This window comes from Erythrolamprus reginae, chromosome 2, assembly GCF_031021105.1.
Source record: "Erythrolamprus reginae isolate rEryReg1 chromosome 2, rEryReg1.hap1, whole genome shotgun sequence".
Classification (NCBI taxonomy): Eukaryota; Metazoa; Chordata; class Lepidosauria; order Squamata; family Dipsadidae; genus Erythrolamprus; species Erythrolamprus reginae.
The window spans coordinates 336,075,727-336,098,188 of record NC_091951.1 but is presented as its reverse complement, the minus strand read 5'-3'; the positions used below and the strand labels follow the sequence as shown (position 1 = coordinate 336,098,188).

Genomic DNA, 22,462 nt, shown 5'->3' with positions numbered 1-22,462 from the left:
GTACTTGTCCACCTGTCTGGGAAGAGTTTGATCTGGTGACACCTGATGAAGTGGACAAGGCCATTGGAGCTGTGAGTTCTGCCACCTGTTTACTGGATCCGTGTCCCTCCTGGTTGGTTTCGGCCAGCAGGGAGGTGACGCGGAGCTGGGCCCAGGAGATTACCAACGCTTCCTTGGGGAGGGGAGTTTTTCCATCACTCTATAAAGAAGCGCTCGTGCGCCCCCTCCTCAAGAAGCCCTCCCTGGACCCAGCTGTGCTTAACAACTATCGTCCAGTCTCCAACCTTCCCTTTATGGGGAAGGTTGTCGAGAAGGTGGTGGCACTCCAGCTCTAGCGGTCCTTGGAAGAAGCCGATTATCTAGGTCCCCAGCAGTCGGGTTTCAGGCCCGGTTACAGCATGGAAACCGCTTTGGTCGCGTTGATGGATGATCTCTGGCGGGCCCGGGACAGGGGTTTATCCTCTGTCCTGGTGCTCCTTGACCTCTCAGCAGCTTTCGATACCATCGACCATGGTATCCTTCTGCACCGGCTGGAGGGGTTGGGGGTGGGAGGCACTGTCCTTCAGTGGTTCTCCTCCTACCTCTCTGGCCGGTCGCAGTCGGTGTTAGTGGGGGGTCAGAGGTCGACTCCTAGGTTTCTCCCTTGTGGGGTGCCTCAGGGGTCGGTCCTCTCCCCCCTGCTATTCAACATCTACATGAAACCGCTGGGCGAGATCATCCAAGGACATGGGGTGAGGTATCATCAATATGCGGATGATACCCAGCTTTACATCTCCACCCCATGCCCAGTCAACGAAGCGGTGGAAGTGATGTGCCGGTGCCTGGAGGCTGTTGGGGCCTGGATGGGTGTCAACAGACTCAAGCTCAACCCGGATAAGACGGAGTGGCTGTGGGTTTTGCCTCCCAAGGACAACTCCATCTGTCCGTCCATCACCCTGGGGGGGGGAATTATTGACCCCCTCAGAGAGGGTCCGCAACTTGGGCGTCCTCCTCGATCCAAAGCTCACATTAGAAAAACATCTCTCAGCTGTGGCGAGGGGGGCGTTTGCCCAGGTTCGCCTGGTGCACCAGTTGCGGCCCTATCTGGACCGGGACTCATTGCTCACAGTCACTCATGCCCTCATCACCTCGAGGTTCGACTACTGTAATGCTCTCTACATGGGGCTACCTTTGAAAAGTGTTCGGAAACTTCAGATCGTGCAGAATGTAGCTGCGAGAGCAGTCATGGGCTTACCTAGGTATGCCCATGTTTCACCATCACTCCGCAGTCTGCATTGGCTGCCGATCAGTTTCCGGTCACAATTCAAAGTGTTGGTTATGACCTTTAAAGCCCTTCATGGCATTGGACCAGAATATCTCCGAGACCGCCTCCTGCCGCACGAATCCCAGCGACCGATTAGGTCCCACAGAGTGGGCCTTCTCCGGGTCCCGTCAACTAAACAATGTCGGTTGGCGGGCCCCAGGGGAAAGAGCCTTCTCTGTGGCGGCACCGGCCCTGTGGAACCAACTCCCCCCGGAGATTAGAACTGCCCCTACTCTTCCTGCCTTCCGTAAACTCCTTAAAACCCACCTTTGCCGTCAGGCATGGGGGAACTGAAACAGCTTCCCCTGGGCATGTTTAATTTATATATGGTATGCTTGTGTGTATGTCTGTTAGTATATGGGGTCTTTTTAAAATCTTTAATATTTTAAATTGTCAGATTATTTATGATTTGTTTCCACGTGTTGTGAGCCGCCCCGAGTCTTCGGAGAGGGGCGGCATACAAATCTAAGTAATAAACAAACAAACAAACAAACAAACAAACAAACAAACAAACAAACAAACAAATAAATAAATAAATAAATTAGCAGAGACAATGACTCTAGATGATGAATATGAATTGATCGGTTTCTGGTCACAATTCAAAGTGTTGGTTATCACCTATAAAGCCCTTCATGGCATCGGACCAGAATATCTCAGGGACCGCCTTCTGCTGCACGAATCCCAGCGACCAGTTAGGTCCCACAGAGTTGGCCTTCTCCGGGTCCCATCAACTAAACAATGTTGTCTGGCGGGACCCAGGGGAAGAGCCTTCTCTGTGGCGGCCCTGACTCTCTGGAACCAACTCCCCCCAGATATCAGAGTAGCCCCCACCCTCCTTGCCTTTCGCAAGCTCCTTAAAACCCACCTCTGTCGTCAGGCATGGGGGAATTGAAATTTTCCCTTCCCTCCTAGGCTTATAGAATTTATACATGGTATGCTTGTATGTATGATTGGTTCTTTAAATTGGGGTTTTTTAGATTATTTTTAATATTAGATTTGTTTACATTGTCTTTTTATTGTTGTTAGCCACCCCGAGTCTTCGGAGAGGGGCGGCATACAAATCTAATAAATAAAAATAAATAAATAAATAAAAAATAACTCTCTTTATGATACGTGTATCATTGCCCCCTTCCAGAAGATTTAACTTTCAGCATCCATCCCATTAACTTTTTATCAACCGGTAGTTAATAGGAAAAGCTGGCTGAGATTTTGCCTGCTTTTAAAGAGTTGGGATATGAAATGGATGCTTTGTGCTGTAACCTTTCATTTTGCAGTCTGCACACCATTACAAGACTGATGCCCAACTGACAAAGCAGACCTGGGAGAAATATGTTTTTTTCCCCACCACTTACCCTTTGGCCGGTGTTGCTATGCCAACGTCTGTCAGTTTCATTCCTACACCTGGAAAACCAAAGAGCAAGCCAGCATTACCACAAAGTAGATCAGGTACAGCAACATTTAATACATCAATGTCATTTTTAGCGGTTTTGCTACTGGTCGCAGTTGCTACCTGTCGCTTTTTATATGTGATATATCAGTTGTCACAAATATTTAATTCCTCCAGGGCAAGCCATTCATTTTACTCTCCGTTTAGTGTTTTGTTTGGAGGGGAAGCATGTAAGATGCATTACTTGCGGGTGGGGAAACAGGAGCCGCAGAAGTTATAGTTTTGCAGACGGATGTACATCTACCTTGTTTTATACACCCTGTCCTAGATTTTATAGAAGTGTTTTATGATTTGTGATGGCTGGATGCACTGAATAGTTTCCTTGCAATGCTATTTATAACTTTGAGAATAAATCCATGTCTGTTTGAAGGCTACTGTCATATTTCATTGACTCAATATCTCTTATTTAAGATCCTGTTGCTTCTGGGTTCTAAGCAGGAGCTCAACTAACCTATTACTTTTGCCCAACATGTATGACACCCAGGGCTGTATTCCCATTACCGCCACTACCAATGCGCTACGCACACAGGTTCGGTTCTCCTGCGTGCATGCGTCTCAGCATGTTTTTTGCTTCTGTGCATGCGTAGGAAGAGGGGCGGAATATAAATCCAATTAATAAAATCCAATTAATAAAATCCCACAAGAGGATGTATGCGGGATATTTCAGTGATTTTTTTTTGCTTCTGCACATGTGCAGAAGCCAAAAATTGCCAAAATCTCATCTGCGTGCATGTCCCCTTGTGAGATTTTACTTCCTGCGCATGCACACAAGCATGGTGGGCAGTAACGGGCAGCCAAAATTTTTACTGCCACACTGTGGGTGTAGCTTATTTTATGGGTGTGGCTTGATGGTCATGTGACGGGATAGTGACTTGCCAGCCATGTGACCAGGTGGGAGTGGCTTGAACGATCATCATCGTTCAAGTCAACTGTTATTGCCACACAATGCCTTTTCATCTCAGCTGTGGGCAGAGTGAGGGCTTCACGAGGGGAAAAAGACCGCAGCCCAGACTGCTTCGGTATGGCGCACACAGCAGCAGCAGCAGCAGGGGGGAAAAAGGAGAGCCAAACTGAGACCAGTAATCCAGGAAGTTACTGCCGCTGGTCAGCTGGAGGTGCGCATGCAGCTTCATTTCCTGCCTGCTGCCCACCCCTGATGGTGGGTGTACCTAGTCGGACTCCTGTACTACAATGAGGGGGGATTTTTGCTCTCCCTGGGCTCTGGAGCCTTTCCTCGAGCCTCTGGGAGGATGAAAATGGCCTCCTCAGGCTCCAAAGGCCGGAAACAAGCCAATTTTCAGTCTTCTTGAACTTCCAGAGGGCTCTTTTTTCATCCTCCCCAAGCGATCTGTACTTACCTATATCCTAAACAGAGTGCATGGGGACTCAGGAGAGGGGAAGGGAGGGACCAGCCAGGAGTGGGATTCAGGGGTTCTCTGAACTGCACAGAATCTTAGCTAGATGTTCTCCTGAACCCCTGTGAACCCCCAGCAGCGCGCCCCTGAATTCATCCCAAACTCATTTGCAGAACGTATTTCCCTGTAAGCAGTATTAGGATGCAGCCGGTATGGCTGGAATCGGGTCTCCGGTAGTGAAAATGGAGATGCGCATGCCTCTCCACACGCCCGGTGCATGAACACATGGGCACACATTAGATTTGGCTTCTGCGCATGTGCAGCAAGCAAAATATGTGGAAGATTTTGCTGATGTTTGGAGTATTTTTGCTGCCGCGCATACACGGAAGCAAAGAAATTGTCGAGCATTCTCGCGTGATATTTCACTTGCTGCGCATGGATAAAAGATGAATCTCGTGCCAATGGGCGCGTGCATGCCCATGACTGTCCAGAAGAGCGTACTGATAGTGGCCGGTAAATGGAACTCCCACCTGCATGTAAGCATATATAATAGTGCAGTGTGGTTCATTGCACACTACAGTGGTACCTCTACTTAAAAACTTAATTCGTTCCATGACCAAGTTCTTAAGTAGAAAAGTTTGTAAGCAGAAGCAATTTTTCCCAATGTAAAAGCAAATAATGCGTGCAAACCCATTAGGAAAGAAATAAAAGCTCAGAATTTGGGGGGAGGAGGAGGAGGAAGAGGAGGAGGACAGTCGCTGCCGAAAGAAGAAGGGGGAATAAAAAAAATCCAAAAGTTTAAAGCTTTAAAAAAAAAGAGGGACTCTGAGGCAGCGAGGAGGAGCATGCGCCTCCCATACACCCGGCGCGAGGCTGCCTCCCATACACTGTGCCAGAGAGAGAAACCCAGGCGAGCGAGAGGGTGGAACCTCCCACTCCTTTGGCCGAAAGGCGGCTGCTGCTGCTGCTGCTGCTACTTGCTTCCTCTTCTTTCCCATGCTGAAGGGCTCCCCTCTCCTCTCGCTCACTCACTCGTTTTGTAGTCGGTGCCTTTCCTTCACTGTGGTGACTCCTTGGTTTGGCTGAAGCCGAGTTGATTCGGCCGGGGCAAAGCTCCCCCTTTTGCCTTTCCAAGTCCAGATGCTCCGGGAGACAACCTTGCACTGGGTGTATGGGAGGCAGCGCGAGGGAGTTGCCATAGCCAAGTGGTTTATTCCCTCTCCAAGAGACCAGAGAAAATGCTTCGTTCGCTCTGGACTGCCAAAGCCTCTTGGCTTAAAGTTGCCAACATTAGAGACCCCTGCTCTATGGCTCTTTCTTTGAAAACTGGAACAGCTGAAAACTATTATTATTATTATTATTATTATTATTATTATTATTATTATTATTATTTATTAGATTTGTATGCCGCCCCTCTCCGTAGACTCAGGGCGGCTCACAACACAATAAAACAATTCATAACAAATCTAATAATTTACAATTTAAAATATTTTTAAAAACCCATTATTAAGCAGACATACATACAAACATACCATACATAAATTGTATGTATGAAAAGTATGTTTAAGGGGTTTTCAGGAAATAGGTAAATTGAAAATAATTCTTCCACTTTCCCTTTGCTGGGAAGGGGAAAATGGTAACCTCTATAGTCTATACAGTGATACCTCGTCTTACAAACGCCTCGTGATACAAACTTTTCAAGATACAAACCTGGGGTTTAAGATTTTTTTGCCTCTTCTTACAAACTATTTTCACCTTACAAACCCACCACTGCCGCTGGGATGCCCCGCCTCCGGTCTTCCATTGCCAGCAAAGCATCCATTTTTGTATTGCTGGGATTCCCCTGAGGCTCCCCTTCCGTGTTTTTGTGATGCTGCAGGGGAGTCCCAGCAATCTAAAAACGGGCGCTTCGCTGGCAACGGAAGTCCAGAAGTGGGATTTCCCAGCGAGGGGAGCCTCAGTGAAATCGCAGCATCGCAAAAATACAGAGGTCCGGAGGTGGGGTTTCGAGGACTTCAGTGTTTTTTGTGATGCTGCAATTTCACTGATGCTCCCTTCGCTGGGAAACCCCACCTCTAGACTTCTGTTGCCAGCAAAGCACTCGTTTGTGCGATTCTGTGACTCCCTTGCTGGGACTCCCCTGCAGCATCGTAAAAACACAGAAGTCCGGAGGTGGTGTTTCCCACGGAGGGGAGCCTCAGGGGAATCCCAGCAGTGCAAAAATGGGCGCTTCGGCTGGCAAAAGGGGTGAATTTTGGGCTTGCACGCATTAATTGCTTTTCCATTGATTCCTATGGGAAACAATGTTTCGTCTTACAAACATTTCACCTTAAGAATCTCATCCCGGAACCAATTAAGTTTGTAAGACAAGGTATCACTGTATTTCCTAACCAGGAGAGCAAGGAATCAGGAACTATGGTAAAATGTGGTCCAACAAACAACCTGACATTCAGAAAGGGATTGCCAGGTTGTTTATACATAGGAAATGAGCAGCTTAGCGGGTACATGAAGAAGTCAAATGTCTCATCAGGTGAGAGAACTTAGCTGACCTTGTCTGAGCTGGGAAGCAAAGCAGGCCAATTCTGAATACTACTTGGATGGGATTCCTATGTTTGTAAACTGAGAATGTATTCCTGATAAACTCTCTCTGTACAATGGTCAAGAAAAAGTTCAAGGTGACCTTGGGATCGCTGGAAATGAAATTCAATGCAAAAGAGTGCTCTTCCAAGTTATTACACTGATGATAGCGCCTATGTTGGTCACAAGAGCTGTTATTGTTGTTATACTTTGATTGCTTAAGCATTAAACTCAGTCAACTGAACATTTAAAGACATATCACAAATATTATTGACTGGCACTGATGGTTGATAACAGGTTGAAACTGTTATCAACTGATAGCAACTATGTTGGTCACAAGAGCTAGTTGTTGTTGTTGCTGTTGTTGTTGTCATCTCTTTTATTCATTAAACATAAAAATCTGTCAACTAAACATTTGAAAATGTATCACAAACATTGTTAGTACAGGAGTACATATGTGTTAGGGATTGCCATTATAAACTGCATATTGTAAACTGTACCAAACTTGTACTTAAAGGGTTAATGTGCACTCAAAGAGTTAACATTTAATTGCAGAGTAAATGTTCAAGGCTATGTCGCCATTGAAGCTATAAAAGCTCATGATCGTGCCTGGTCACTTCCTTGTTACTTTATATTTGCCTGAGACGGGGGAGTTGTTTTTCTAAGCTCCGTGCTTGTATTAGCTTTGTGCTTTTATCTATCTTATTGTATTTTAGCTTTGTGCTTTATCTATATATTTAGCTTTGTGCTTGTTATCTATATTCTGTATTTTGTATTTGCTATGTGCATATTTTGGATTGTTTATATTTTGTTTATATGTAAATAATACTTATTTAACTAAGTCTGTATCTTGGCTTTATCACACATCCACGCTCTGTTAAAATTCTCTGCTCGGTATTGTCAAAGGTTTCATAGCATAGCTAACCGAGACAAGCCAACAAACATCATTGACTGACGCTGATGGTTGATATGGGTTTACAATAACAATAACAACAGAGTTGGAAGGGACCTTGGAGGTCTTCTAGTCCAACCTCCTGCTTAGGCAGGAAACTTTATACTACTTCAGACAGATGGTTATCCAACATCTTAAATACTTGAAACATTCACAACTTCTGGAGGCAAGCTGTTCCACGGATTAATTGTTCTAACTGTCAGGAAATTTTTCCTTAGTTCTTTTTTATTTCTTTAAATATTTTTATTAATTTAGTTAGTTCTAAGTTACTTCTCTCCTTGTTTACTTTCCACCCATTGCTTCTTGTTTTACCCTCAGGTGCTTTGGAGAATAGGTTGACTCCTTATTCTTTGTGGCAAGCCCTGAAATATTTGATTATTTATTTATTCATTCATTTTTTTATGCCACTCTTCTCCTTAGACTCAGGGCGGCTTACATGTTAGCACTTTTTAACAGAGCCAGCATATTGTCCCCACAATCTGGGTCCTCAATTTACCCACCTTGGAAGGATGGAAGGCTGAGTCAACCTTGAACCGGTGATGAGATTTGAACCGCTGACCTGCAGATCTATAAGTCAGCTTTAGTGGCCTGCAGTTCTGCACTCTACCTGCTTTGCCATCTCTGCTCTTGTTGTGGTTCTTGTGGCTGTTACTACTACTATTATTACTATTAAATATTTTGCTTTTATATTGTGCTTTATATGTATGTTCAGCTTCAAAATGTAAAGTATATATGTCATTATTTTTTGTAAAGAAGACTTTCAAACCTGACTCTGTTTTAGACTTGGGGCATAATTAGACTCATGGGGCATATTTATATTAAAACCTGAATCCAAAAAATGGAGATTAAGAGAACTAGCATTTTTAAAAGATGTATTGAGGAAATTCATAATCATGCGAAATACTGAAAGACTATGGAAAATAGCAGGGACTGGAGGCATTCATGGAGGGTCAATTTGACAGCCTTGACAGCCACAACTGTGTATATGATACAAGTGAGCCTTCAATCATATAATTGTGGCTGTCATGTTGACTGTTTTTACCTCTACACCCAATTAACGAATGGCCCCGGTGGGAACTGAATGCCAACTGTCCAGGTTCTGTTACAGCAGTTTCTCTCCAACTTGGCAATTTTAAGACATGTGGATTTCAACTCCCAGATCTGCAATCATCAGTTGAGAATCTGGGCACAGAAAGACACACACTATTTCTCTGCGGGCCTATTTGTGGATAAACCAGCCATAATATTACATTTATCACAAACCACTGTATAACAGCAAGAGTCTCACCTTGCATATCTGTTATGAGCAAGCTGCCGCTGGTTTTTTCATATACCCAGTGCTGAAAGGTGCAACATTTCTGGCCAGCTTCCGAGTCTCTTCTCATGAAATTGATTTCCTTCCCATCCTTAACAGAGTATTTCACGAATTCTCCAATGAGTTCCTCCTCCACTGTGGCATAAGGGATGTTATTCTTGGGCCGATGAATAAGGAAAATAGGAATGATTCTGAAAGCAGAGCCAGGAGGGGAAAAAAAGGAAACATACACAATGAAAACTTATGGTGAGCAGTGTTCCCTCTAATTTTTTGGGGGGATGGGCGGAAAAGTATAGTGTCTGAGCAGCAGTCCCTTTGGGACTGGGCAGCACAGAAATAATAAATAAATAAATAAATAAACAAACAAACAAACAAAAAACCCACCCTGTTTTGCCTCAGAGAATTTCAAAATAAAATACTGTACTGTGTGTCTATAACAGTGAGCTCATAATAGGGCAACTCTATCAATATCAAAATGCCACTTAAATAGTTGAGCTAGTTTCAAACTAGATTTTGATTTTCTTTCTCTCTTCCTTACTCCCATTCTTTTTCTTTCTCTTTTCCTTCCTCTCTTTTTTCTATCTGTTTCTCTCTCTTCCTCTCTTCCTCTCTCTCTCCTTCCCTCTCACTCTTTCCCTCTCAGCTTCTGGGCAGGTTTGGAAAACTCTGAGTTGATGATGATTTTTAAGTGAGCGATTGCTCACTGCTCAGCTTAGAGGGAACTATGATGGTGAGAGGAAGAATTTTAGAAAAGGCATTTTGAGGATTTGCTAGGTTAAACCGTGGGGTACTGTATATTCAGTGCCTTAATGGAGAAAGCATGCTTCCCTAACTTCATGTGCCCCTTTCTGCATGGCATGTATGTATGTATGTATGTATGTATGTATGTATGTATGTATTTATTTATTTATTTATTTATTTACTTATTTGTCATATAAACATAGTACTGTAGTATGTTTAACATAATATACCGTGTTTCCCCGAAAATAAGACACTGTCTTATATTAACTTTTTGCTCCAAAAGTTGTGCTACGTCTTATTTTCAGGGGGTGCCTTATATTTCTCAAGTAAGACAAATTCACAGGCAGAAAAGCTGACACCCCCAAAGAAAGTGTACCGTACGGTACACTGATTATGGTACGGTACCTGTCAGTATGGCACCCACACACACAAACGACGGCACTTATATGGTACAACAGTATACTCCCGCTATTGCAGTTTCCGGCCACCAGAGGAACTACAGTCTACGCACTGTAGTGGAGACTGTAATGGCGGTGAGACAGCAGCAGACTGTGTCTGCTGTACTGGACAGTACAAAGCGATGGAAGGGGCCAGCAGGGGACGCCACATTATTACGGTACCGCTATGAACAGCTTTGAATGGTACCGTATGTTTTTCCACCACACCGTATGTAAACTTGACTACGCCTTATTTTCGGGGGGTGCCTTATATTAGCAAATTCTGCAAAACCTCTGACATGCCTTACTTTTGGGGTATGTCTTATTTTCGGGAAAACAGGGTAAGTATAAAGTCGAGATAGAAAACATATACTAAAGACATTATTAGGACAGGAATGGTAGGCACAAAGGTGCACTTATGCACGCTCCGTACAGACCTCTTAGAAAAGGGGAGAGGTCTATTGTAGATAATGTAAGGTTGAAGATTTTGGGATTGGGGGAGGAAACAACAGAAGTCTGGTAGTGAATTCCAGGCATTGACCACTCTATTGCTGAAATCGTATTTTCTGCAGTCTGGTTTGGAGCGATTTACATTTAGTTCGTATCTATTGCCTGCTCTTGTGTTGTGATTGTTGAGCATTATGATCTTGGCAAACTGTGCCTTGTTCTTGAAAGGTATTGATTCATTTATGAGAAAAGTGGAAAAAGGATCACAGCATTAGTAGGCCTGGGACATCAAAGAGCCAACACTGTAAACACTGCTTTACCAGTAGCAAATTTTGCTAGCCCTTGTATGTTGTATGTTCATATAACAAATACTTCACATGTATAAGTGCAATTACAGTGATGTGTACTAACTGTAAGACTCCTAAGGCAATTCCATCGTTATTCCCAGTTCAAGCATAATGTGTTTTCATGAGTTGCGTGCATTTCTCTTTAATTTTTGCCATATACAGTATTATTTCTGTTCTTAACTCCACATTTTGTTTGAACTATTTTTTAAAAGCTCCAACTTTACAGCACAAAGAGACTTAACCAATCGAAGTAGTCTGGATTATCAAGGGGTCAAAGATTTTCTTTTTTGTATTTTATATAATCAAATTAAAAATGTTAAAGTTAAAAAAGGACTTTCAGGGCAACTATGACCTGGATAACTGAGAATTTCCATAAACATCTAGGTCTCTAGAGTACTTTCCTTACCAAATGTTCTAAAAATTCTACAGTATTTCTTGATTAAAATTGCAGAGCTTAAAAATTGGGAAGTTTAGAAGTTGTTGTGGTTAGCTCTGGCCCTGCTCCTGCCCCAAGGACTGTGGATGTGGGGGAGACATCCACATGCTGCAGGCCTGTTTTGCTCCCGGTGGAATCTGATGATGAAGGCTCCTCTGACCAAGAAGACATGAGTGACAGGGAGGAGGAAAGTGGGGCAGACAGCTTAGAAGGAGATCAATTATCTAGCTCCTCCTTGGATTCAGAACAAGAGTTAATGATACAGCCACGCATGAAGAGAGCGATGCATAGGCAACAACAACTGAGAGATTATTATCAAAGAAAATGAGGCTACCTGTGGTTGGGTGGGGCTGAGGTAATTAGTGAGGCTGCTATAAATAGCAGCCTGTGGGTTTGGCCATTGTGGAGGATTATCTGATTGTTGTGTTTCGTGACTGCTTTACTGACTTTGACCTTTTGTGTGCTGATTTTTCCCCGCTTTGAAACTAAACCAGAGCAAAGCGTGTTTCACTTTGTGAAAGAAGAAGGACTGTGAATTGCCTCACAGCTGCAAGCTAAGTATCACAGAACTGATAAGGGACTTGTACAAATTACCAGTTTGTTTGGAGACGAGTGCTCTTTGCTATACCAAAAGAGGGCTTGGTTTAAGTGAATTTTCATTATAAAGAACATTGTTTTGAATTTTCAAACGTGTGTATCTGAAATTTGTACCTGTGAATTGTTGGGAGGAGTCTACCAGAGAGCCCGACAGAACAGAAGTGAAAGGCCTTCTACATTTTTTTTCTGAATTCATTAAACTTGAATACGCCAACTAACAAACTAATTTATCCAATCAAGGCTTAAGGGAGGGAGCAATAAATTGTGCATGTATAAATCTTCCCAATTTTTAGCAATAAATTCTCTATAATAACTGCTTAGGAATAAACACGACATCTTTCTAGAGAGCAGCTGGCACATGTTAGTTTCAGCCAGGGGTGGGTTCTATTTAGATTCCCTACCGGTTCGCCTCATGTTGGAAGTGCATGTTTTGTGTGTATGTGCTTGCACACACAAATGACTCTCTAGGCATGTGCAGAGGGTTCTTTGCTCGCCGCTTTCAAGGAGCGACTGAGGAAGGACCGGTTCAAGGCCAGCCAGCCATTGGTGCCATTTGGCGAGTGGGGGAAAATTCCCCACTCCACCACTGGTTCGTGCAAACTGGTCTGAACCATCAGCAACCTACTACTGGTTTCCAACATCCTTCCTTATCAAACAACTCAGCTTCTTCTAAATCAGTGATTTTCAACCTTTTTTGAGCCGCGGCACATTTTTTACATTTACAAAACCATGGGACACATTGAGGGGGGGGGGCTAAAAAAAGTTTGGACAAAAAATTCTCTCATCCTTTCGCTTTATTTCTCCCTCCCTCTTTCTCTCCCTTCCTCTTTTTTTCTCTCTCTCTCCATCCCTCTTTCTTTCTCTCTTCCTTCTTTCCTCTTTTTTGCTCTATTTCACTCTCCCTCCCTACCTCCCTCTATGTCTTTCTCTCTCCCACCTTCCTTCCCTCTCTTTCTCTCTCTCTCTTTCTTTCTTTCTTTCTTTCTTTCTCTTGCTTTCTTTCTCTCTTATTTTCTTTCTCTCTCTTGCTTTCTCTCTCTCTTGCTTTCTTTCTCTGTCTTTCTTTCTCTCTCTCTTGCTTGCTTTCTCTCTCTCTCTCTTTCTTTCTTTTTTTCTCTCTTGTTTTCTTTCTCTCTCTGAGCTTCGCGGCACACCTGACCATGTCTCGCGGCACACTAGTGTGCCACGGCACACTGGTTGAAAATCACTGTTCTAAATGATATCCGTCATTTATTAAATTATTTATTATGATTATGATTATGATTATGATTATGATGATTATGATTATTATTATTATTATTATTATTATTATTATTATTATTATTATTATTATTATTATTTAGATTTCTATGCCGCCCTATTCCTTGGACTCAGGGCAGCTCACAACAAAAGAATACATAACATGTAGAAATCTAAATTTTAAAACATACTAAAACTCCAATTTCTTTAAAAAAAAACCAGCTACTCATATTCAGGCAATCAAACATGAATTCATTTGTCAGCCGGGGCGAGATGTCACACCAACACTCCGCAGTCTGCATTGGTTGCCGATCAGTTTCCGGTCACAATTCAAAGTGTTGGCTTATGACCTATAAAGCCCTTCATGGCACCGGACAGGAATATCTCCGGGACCGCCTTCTGCCGCACGAATCCCAGCGACCAGTTAGGTCTCACAGAGTTGGCCTTCTCCGGGTCCCGTCAACTAAACAATGTCGTTTGGCGGGACCCAGGGGAAGAGCCTTCTCTCTGGCGGCCCCGACCCTTTGGAACCAACTCCCCTCAGATATCAGAGTTGCCCCCACCCTCCTTGCCTTTCGTAAAGTTCTTAAGACCCATCTCTGTCGTCAGGCATGGGGGAACTGACAGATCTCCCCCGGGTCTATACAGTTTATACATGGAATGTTTGTGTGTGTGTTTGTTTTTAATAATGGGTTTTTTAGTGTTTTTTAAATTATTGGATTTGTTTTTTACATTGTTCTTGTTATTGTTGTGAGCCGCCCCGAGTCTACGGAGAGGGGCGGCATACAAATCTAATTAATAATAATAATAATAATAATAATAATAATAATAATAATAATGTTGTTCTTATCGGCCCCAAGCTTGTTTGGCAAAGATGGGTTTTTAGACTCTTGTGGAAGGTAGGGAGGGGGGGCAGTGTGAGGGAGTTTGTTCCAAAGGGGCGGGGTCACCACAGAGAAGGCTCTTCCCCTAGGTCCTGCCAGGCGACATTGTCTAGCTAATGGGACCTGGAGAAGACAGACTCTTTGGGACCTGACCGGTTGCTGGGACACATGAGGCAGAAGACGGTCCCATAAGTCATCTGGTCCGATGCCATGTAGGGCTTTATAAGTCATAACCAACACTTTGAATTGCATTCGGAAATCAATCGGCAACGAATGCAGCATGCGGAGTGCTGGAGAAACATGGGCGTACCTCGGGAGGCCCATGACTACTCGCGCGGCTGCATTTTGCACCATCTGAAGTTTCCGAACGTTCTTCAAAGGTAGCCCCATGCAGAGAGCATTGCAATAGTTGAACCTCGAGGTGATAAGGGCATGAGTGACTGTAAGAAGAGATTCTCGGTCCAAATAGGGCTGCAACTGATGTACCAGGCAAACCTGGGCCAATGTCCCCCTCGTCATAGCCAAGAGCTGGTATTCTAAGCTCAGTTGTGGATCGAGGAGGACGCCCAAGTTGCAGACCCTCTCTGAGTGGGGCAAAAGCTCCCCCCACAGGGAGAATCAAGCAACAATTCTTTTTATTTTTCCAGGAAGTTGTAAAAGCCTACTCACTCAGGTACTTCCCCAAAGCCTTCGAGAGGTTTTGTTTCAGCAGCATAGATCTTGGCGTATTCTCTTGCTGTGTTCTGAACGTAACATTCCTAGGAAGAAGAAAATACATTGGGGGGAAAAAACTTTATTTTTTAAAATTTGTATGCCATCTATCTCTCTATCAAGCAACCCTGTGTGGCTCACTATACCATAAATAACAGAATAAAACAGTGATGGGATTAAACCATTAAATCATCAAAGGTTTAAAGCTAAAACATTAGAATTGCAGATTAAAAGTCAATATGTACACAAGGTAGAGGTGAGATCTTTACAGCAACCTACAAAATCGTAAAGAAAGTCAACCTTCATTGCTCTTTGGAAGAGTATTATTATTATTATTATTATTATTATTATTATTATTATTATTATTAATTAGATTTGTATGCCGCCCCTCTCGGAAGACTCGGAGCGGCTCACAACAACAATATACAATAAAAATCCAATGATTTAAAAAAAAACCAATTTAAACCCTTGATATAAAAGCAGTCATACATCCCAAACAAACCATACATAAAACGTGATGGCCGAGGGGAATCAATTTCCCCATGCCTGGCAGCAGAGGTGGGTTTTCAAGAACTTACAAAAGACAAGGAGGGTGGGGACAGTCCTAATCTCTGGGGGGAATTGTTTCCAGAGGGCTGGGGCCACCACAGAGAAGGCTCTTCTCCTGGGTCCCATCAGACAGCATTGTTTAGTCGACAGGACCTGGAGAAGGCCAACTCTGTGGGACCTAATCGGTCGCTGGGATTTGTGTGGCAGAAGGCGGTCCCTAAGGTATTCTGGTCTGATGCCATTAGATGTTAGTGTCCCAGTAAACATCCAAGAAATAGCCCAGAGTCCAAACTTTGGCCTTCTTACAAGTTCCAGTTTATTAACGAAGCCATCTGGGATTCAGACTGTGGTCAAACTGATACTAACTTTTCCTACAGTTCCCCACTCAGGTTAAGGTTCACCCCTCATCCGCACACCCACTGCGTCAGTGCAGAAGTCAACTTTCGTTATGTTCCGGGTGTCTGCTCAGATTTCTCTCATGGGATATTATTATTTCAATGATGAATTATGAACTGGGGAGTTGGGCTCATTACCTCTTGCCAATTCTGAGTGAAATTGTTTGTTTGTTTGTTTATTGGATTTGTATGCTGCCCCTCTCCGGAGACTCCGGAGACTTGTTTGTTCATTCATTCATTCATTCATTCATTCATTCATTCATTCATTCATTCATTCATTCATTCATTCATTCATTCAAATAATAATAATAATAATAATAATAATAATAATAATAATAATAATAATTTATTAGATTTGTATGCCGCCCCACTCCGAAGACTCGGGGCTGCTCACAACAGTAATAAAAACAGTATAACAATGGGACAAATCTAATAATAAAAATATACAAAAACCCCAATAATTAAAAAACATACAGCACATACACACCAAACGTGAAATATAAAAAGCCTGGGGGAGATATCTTAGTTCCCCCATGCCTTGCGATATAGGTGGGTCTTGAGTAACTTGTGAAAGACAAGGAGAGTGGGGGCCTTTCTAATCTCCGGGGGGAGTTGATTCCAGAGGGCCGGGGCCGCCACAGAGAAGGCCCTTCGCCTGGGGCCCGCCAAACGACATTGTTTTGGTCGACGGGACCCGGAGAAGGCCAACTCTGTGGGACCTTATTGGCCGCTGGGATTCGTGCAGTAGAAGGTAGAAATTTATGTACAACAATACACAATGAAAGTTATAGAGGTTAAATATATAGAGGTTAAATATATTAGAGAAAGAATAGAAGTGAAAATTTAGGAATAGAATATATCAATTAGAGAATAGAAGGATATTATGAGAGTAGGATAAGAAGAATAGAATAGAAGAATATATATGATATATGAGATATAGGAGAGACAATAGGACAGGGGACGGGAGGCACGCTAGCATGTGATCAAAGAAAATATCTGTGAATTTTGGTTTCTGTTTCGGAGCTCTAATTACCAGCTGGCATCAAACAAACCTATTTCTTGCTGTTTCTAAATCTCCCTGCTTCTAAAATAATAGAATTACATGCTTAAATCTTGTAAAATCAGTGTGTGTAGGCCTATTTCTTGGGGGGGTGGGGTTTCAAAGCTGGGGCAGAACACCTAGGTAAGAACAAAGAGTTAATTAATTTCATGTATATTTGAACATCAGTTTGTTTTTGGAGAGGCACTATCCACAGAGAGGAGAGATGGAGGTCATAGAATAAGTGAATCCCCACCTCTTTTGTTCATATATGAGGGAAATATGTACAAAAGGACACAACTTGTGATCACCCATCTTGCCTGCTTTGACCTCTCTCTCCCACTGATATCAATATTCTGATTATGTAAAGGATAAGATAAAATATAGAATTGTTTATTGGCCAAGTGTGATTGGACACACAAGGAATTCGTCTTCGGTGCATTTGCTCTCAGCGTACATAAAAGAAAAATATACATTTGTCAAGAATCATGTGGTACAACACTTAATGATTGTCATAGGGGTCAAATAAGCAATCAGGAAACAATACTAATAAAAATGTTAAGGATAGAAGCAACAAGTTACAATCATACAGTCCTAAGTGGGAGGAGATGGGTGATAGGAATGATGAGAAAAAAACTAGTAGTAATAGTTGTGCAGTAAATAGTTTGACAGTGTTGAGGGAATTATTTGTTTAGCAGAGTGATGGCGTTTGGGAAAAAACTGTTCTTGTGTCTAGTTGTCTTGGTGTGCAGTGCTCTGTAGTGACGTTTTGAGGGTAGGAGTTGAAACAGTTGATATCCAGGATGCAAGGGCTCCTGCTTGCACTTATTTATTATTATTATTATTATTTATTATTATTTATTGGATTTGTATGCCGCTCCTCTCCGCAGACTCAGGGCAGCTAACAACAATGATTAAAAAAACAGCATGTAACAATCCAATTAATAAAACAACTAAAAACCCTTATAGTAAAACCAAACATACACACAAACATACCATGCATAACTTGTAATGGCCTGGGGGAAAGAATATCTTAACTCCCCCATGCTTGGTGATAAAGGTGGGTCTTGAGTAATTTGCGAAAGACAAGGAGGGTGGGGGCCGTTCTAATCTCTGGGGGAGTTGATTCCAGAGGGCCGGGGCTGCCACAGAGAAGGCTCTTCCCCTGGGGCCCGCCAAATGACATTGTTTGGTCGACGGGACCCAGAGAAGGCCAACTCTGTGGGACCTTATCGGCCGCTGGGATTCGTGCGGTAGAAGGCGGTTCCGGATGTATTCTGGCCCAATGCCATGTAGGGCTTACCTGTAGTGCCAATTTGTAATTCTTTTTCACAAGTTCATCATTGTTCTTGGTCCCATACACAATGGCGTTGTGCACTTTCAAAACACAGGGGTGACCAGGGCTGAGCGGAGGCACCAAACCTTGCAGCACCTTGCTTCGGAACGCTTTTCGATGCACCCCTTCCCCGAAATGCAATTCTTCCGTGGTAATCCTCCCACGCAGACTTTTACTCAAGTAACTGTCACAGATGAAGTCTTCGTTGAACATCAGCTGTAAGAATTCTATCTCTTCCAAGCCTATGAAATAAGTAAAGGCATGTATGAATCCAAAGAAAGGAAAGGTAGTGTGTCTGCAGTGATGGGCTCCTACGGGCAGTAATGGGCAGCCAAAAGTGGCTGTGGGTGTGGCTTATTTTGTGGGTGTAGCTTGATGGTCATGTGACTGGGTAGGAGTAGCTTAATAATAATAATAATAATAATTTATTGGATTTGTATGCCACCTCTCTCCGTAGACTCGTGGCGGCTAACAACAATAATAAAAATAGCATGTGACAATCCAATAATAAAACAACTAAAAACCCTTATAATAAAACCAAACATACAGACAAACATATCATGCATAACTTGTAATGGCCTTGATCTCTCCCCATTTCTAAGAGGTCTGTAAAGAACGTGCATAAACGCACCACTCTGCCTACCGTCCCTGTCCTATTGTCCTTTTTATCATTACTTTTTACTTCCTTATTTATTTATTGATTGATTGATTAAATTTGTATGCCGCCCTTCTCTGAGGACTTGGGTTATGTTTATACAAACTACTATCCCATACATATAGGACCAATAAACAAACAAACAAACAAATATAAATGAATGAATAAATAAATTGAAATGGAACTTCTACGAGCTAATGTGAGTTTTCAAATTGTTCTCCCTATTGCTGATTCTCATACTTCTTGAAAATGCATAGTTGAAGCTCAAGACATTTGTGGATTCTGGTCACTGAAAAACCCCCACTAACAAACAGAACCCACCTCCTGGGACCGCCTCCTGCCGCACGAATTCCAGCGACCGGTTAGGTCCCACAGAGTCGGCCTTCTTCGGGTCCCGTCGACTAAACAATGTCGTCTGGCGGGACCCAGGGGAAGAGCCTTCTCTGTGGGGGCCCCGACCCTCTGGAACCAGCTCCTCCCTGAGATTAGGATTGCCCCCACCCTCTCTGCCTTTCGTAAACTCCTTAAGACCCAGCTCTGCCGTCAGGCATGGGGGAACTAAAACACCTCCCCCTTGCCCATGTTGTTTTGTTGATTGATTGACTGTGTGCCTGTTTTTTTATATATATTGGGATTGTTTTAGGAAATTACTAATTTTAAATTGTAATTAGATTGGTGGGCATTGGATTTTTATTATGTACTGTTTTTTATTATTGTTGTGAGCCGCCCCGAGTTTGCGGAGAGGGGCGGCATATAAATCCAATAAATCTAATCTAATCTTTAAGGATTGTTCATATGATTTTGTTATTAGTTTTCTCTTGTGACAGTTCTTCTTGTACTTCTGTTGCTTAGCTGACTATATGTACCAATAGAAATAGATATGTTATTGAGGCTGGAATCTAATACAGAAGACCATTGAATTTGATGGAACCTATTTCTGAATTGAGATGCCTAAGATTGCACTGTGATTAGCAGGAACATATGGGCATGTAAACTATCTGCAAACACGTTGACAATTATGTAGAAAGGAAATCTATTAGGCTTTTCATTTTCATTGTTAAAGCCATAGTTGATAGTTATCACTCAAAATGGATAAATCTAATGTACAGTATAATTAATGAAATAAAATGAAATGAGATTGATTTATGGAGTTCTTAATAGAATTGGGATTAGTCTACCATAAAACTTTATTCTGGGATTAGAGGAGTTCTTATTTCTTCTTATGCTACATTATTTCAACAGAATAAGTCACACCACAAATCTTACCATAAAGTAACATAATAGAAATAATGAAGCCCTCCATCTGGTGAGTTAAAGGCAAACTGTCTATTTCATTCATATATCCCCAAAATGAGGGGAAAATACAATAATAAGATTTTTTTTAAATTATATTTCCTAGATCTATTCATTGTAGATTTTTATCCATGGCTCTTTTCAATTTTCTACTGATTTACTTTTCAGTAAATGGTCATGGTCATCAAATTGACTTTTTGACCTCCCATATGGACATCTCTTACCCTTCTCCAACCTGGATATTGAATTTCAACTCCCGTATCCCCAAGTACCATAATCAATGGTCTTACTGGAGGATGTGGAGAGAACTATAATTCACTCTATCAGAAGGTTGTGTGGATCATCGGAAGAACTTGGTTTCTATTTCTATTACATCTTTCATTCATCCTAAGAAACTAGCAATGAATTTAATTACATTACTATTCTGGTCAATAGTTCTAGCTTTCTGGACAGTTTGTAGATAATTGAATTCAAATAAATATGTGAAAACATTTATTACATTAAGAACAATACCAATTTCTAGTTTCTCAAATGCTATAATACCGCCTCTTACATATCCATGGGTGGTAGCCTGCATAGCTACTTTTTTGAGGAATCCTCTTTGAAAATCCCTCTAAAATGTGCTAGAGCACAGGTCAAAATTCCTCATATTTTGAGTCAAGGACAACTAGAAAGTTAGAGAATAAGTCTTCTCAAAAAGACATATCATTTCTACCCTCTATAACTCCTTGCTTCCGAGAACTTAAAAGGGATTTTTTTTTAAATTCTTTGTCCAATATACAGTACATATGGAAGAGAATAGACATTAAGTAATATATATAACGATAGAAAGTAAAAAGAAGAGAAGTAGATGGGAGGGAGAGAATATATATGATATAAGAGATAAGGAGAGAATATATATGATATATATATATATATAATATAGATGGATAGATGGATAGATAGATAGATAGATAGATAGATAGATAGATAGATAGATAGATAAGGAGAGAATATATATAATATATGAGATAAGGAAAGACAATTGGACAGGGGACGATAGGCACATCAGTGCACTTATGTACGCCCCTTACTGGCCTCTTAGGAACCTGGAGAGGTCAATCGTGGAGAGTCTAAGGGAGAAGTGTTGGGGGTTGGGAGTTGACACTATTGAGTCCGGTAATGAGTTCCATGCTTCGACAACTCGATTGTTAAAGTCATATTTTTTACAGTCAGGTTTGGAGCGGTTAATATTAAGTTTGAATCTGTTGTGTGCTCTTGTGTTGTTGCGGTTGAAGCTGAAGTAGTCGTTGACCGGAAGGACGTTGCAGCATATGATCTATTTATTTATTTATTCTTTGTCCAATATACAATACATATGGAAGAGAATAGGCATTAAGTAATATATATAATGATAGAAAGTAAAAAGAAGAGTAGATGAGAGGGAGAGTATATATATGATATAAGAGATAAGGAGAGAATATATATGATATATATATATATAAAATATATACATATATATACATATACATATAGATAAGGAGAGAATATATATGATATAAGAGATAAGGAGAGAATATATATGATATATATATATATAAAATATATACATACATATACATATACATATAGATAAGGAGAGAATATATATGATATATGAGATAAGGAAAGACAATTGGACAGAGGACGATAGGCACATCAGTGCACTTATATACGCCCTTTACTGGCCTCTTAGGAACCTTGAACCTGGATCATAATCAACAGTGATTATTACTTACAACTATCTCGTTGTGCTAAAAGAGTTATCTTCTCTTTAACTTACACAGTATTGCTACACCAAATTCCCTTTTAAGAGCACTCAACATGGATCACATCTCAAGACTGAAAGTACACAAGGAAACATTTGCAGTTAGTAAATGAAAAACCATGCACCTGTTTTTAAAAGGAATGGAACAATTAATCCTGCTTCTTAAGGAGTCAGGGCAGGTCACCATTTGGTTGATTGAATGAGGAAAAGTTGAGTAAAACGTTATGTACGGCATTGACAAAACCTGTTGGCCAAAGCGTTATCTATGTTTAGCACAAACACTGCAGCCCACATACTGATGTGATTAAAGAATCAGGAACGTATGAGGGAAACTTTTCATAACATAATTCTTCGCTTCTTTTTTTTCCTTTGGACAGACAGAAAGTCTGTAGAGATTCTCAAGTCATCCAGGTCTTTTTCAGGAGGCAACTGAATTTGCTTGTTTTTTTCTTTTGAAGACGTTTCACTTCTCATCGGAGAAGCTTCTTCAGTTCTGACAGGACAGTGGGGAATGGAAGGATTTATATTCCTTGCAGACAGATGGCCATTTGTATCCTTTTAGAGGGTCCTTGAAGCACTTGGAGGTTTATCTCTGTCCTTGGGGTCTCCTAAGTAGCACTC

The 22,462-nt window shown here is 41.8% G+C and overlaps 1 protein-coding gene across 1 annotated transcript in view; it reads right to left on the bottom strand.

Annotated features, from left to right (window-relative positions):
• ALPK2 (alpha kinase 2) overlaps nucleotides 1–22,462 on the bottom strand; it is a 91,723-nt gene that overhangs the window by 19,718 nt on the left and 49,543 nt on the right. The window contains exons 6-9 of the mRNA XM_070743509.1: nucleotides 18,075–18,349; nucleotides 14,747–14,835; nucleotides 8,923–9,140; nucleotides 2,656–2,704 (exon numbers count right to left, since the gene is read on the bottom strand). Of these exons, the coding sequence (XP_070599610.1) occupies nucleotides 2,656–2,704; nucleotides 8,923–9,140; nucleotides 14,747–14,835; nucleotides 18,075–18,349 (631 nt within the window). The remainder of the gene's footprint in view (nucleotides 1–2,655; nucleotides 2,705–8,922; nucleotides 9,141–14,746; nucleotides 14,836–18,074; nucleotides 18,350–22,462) is intronic.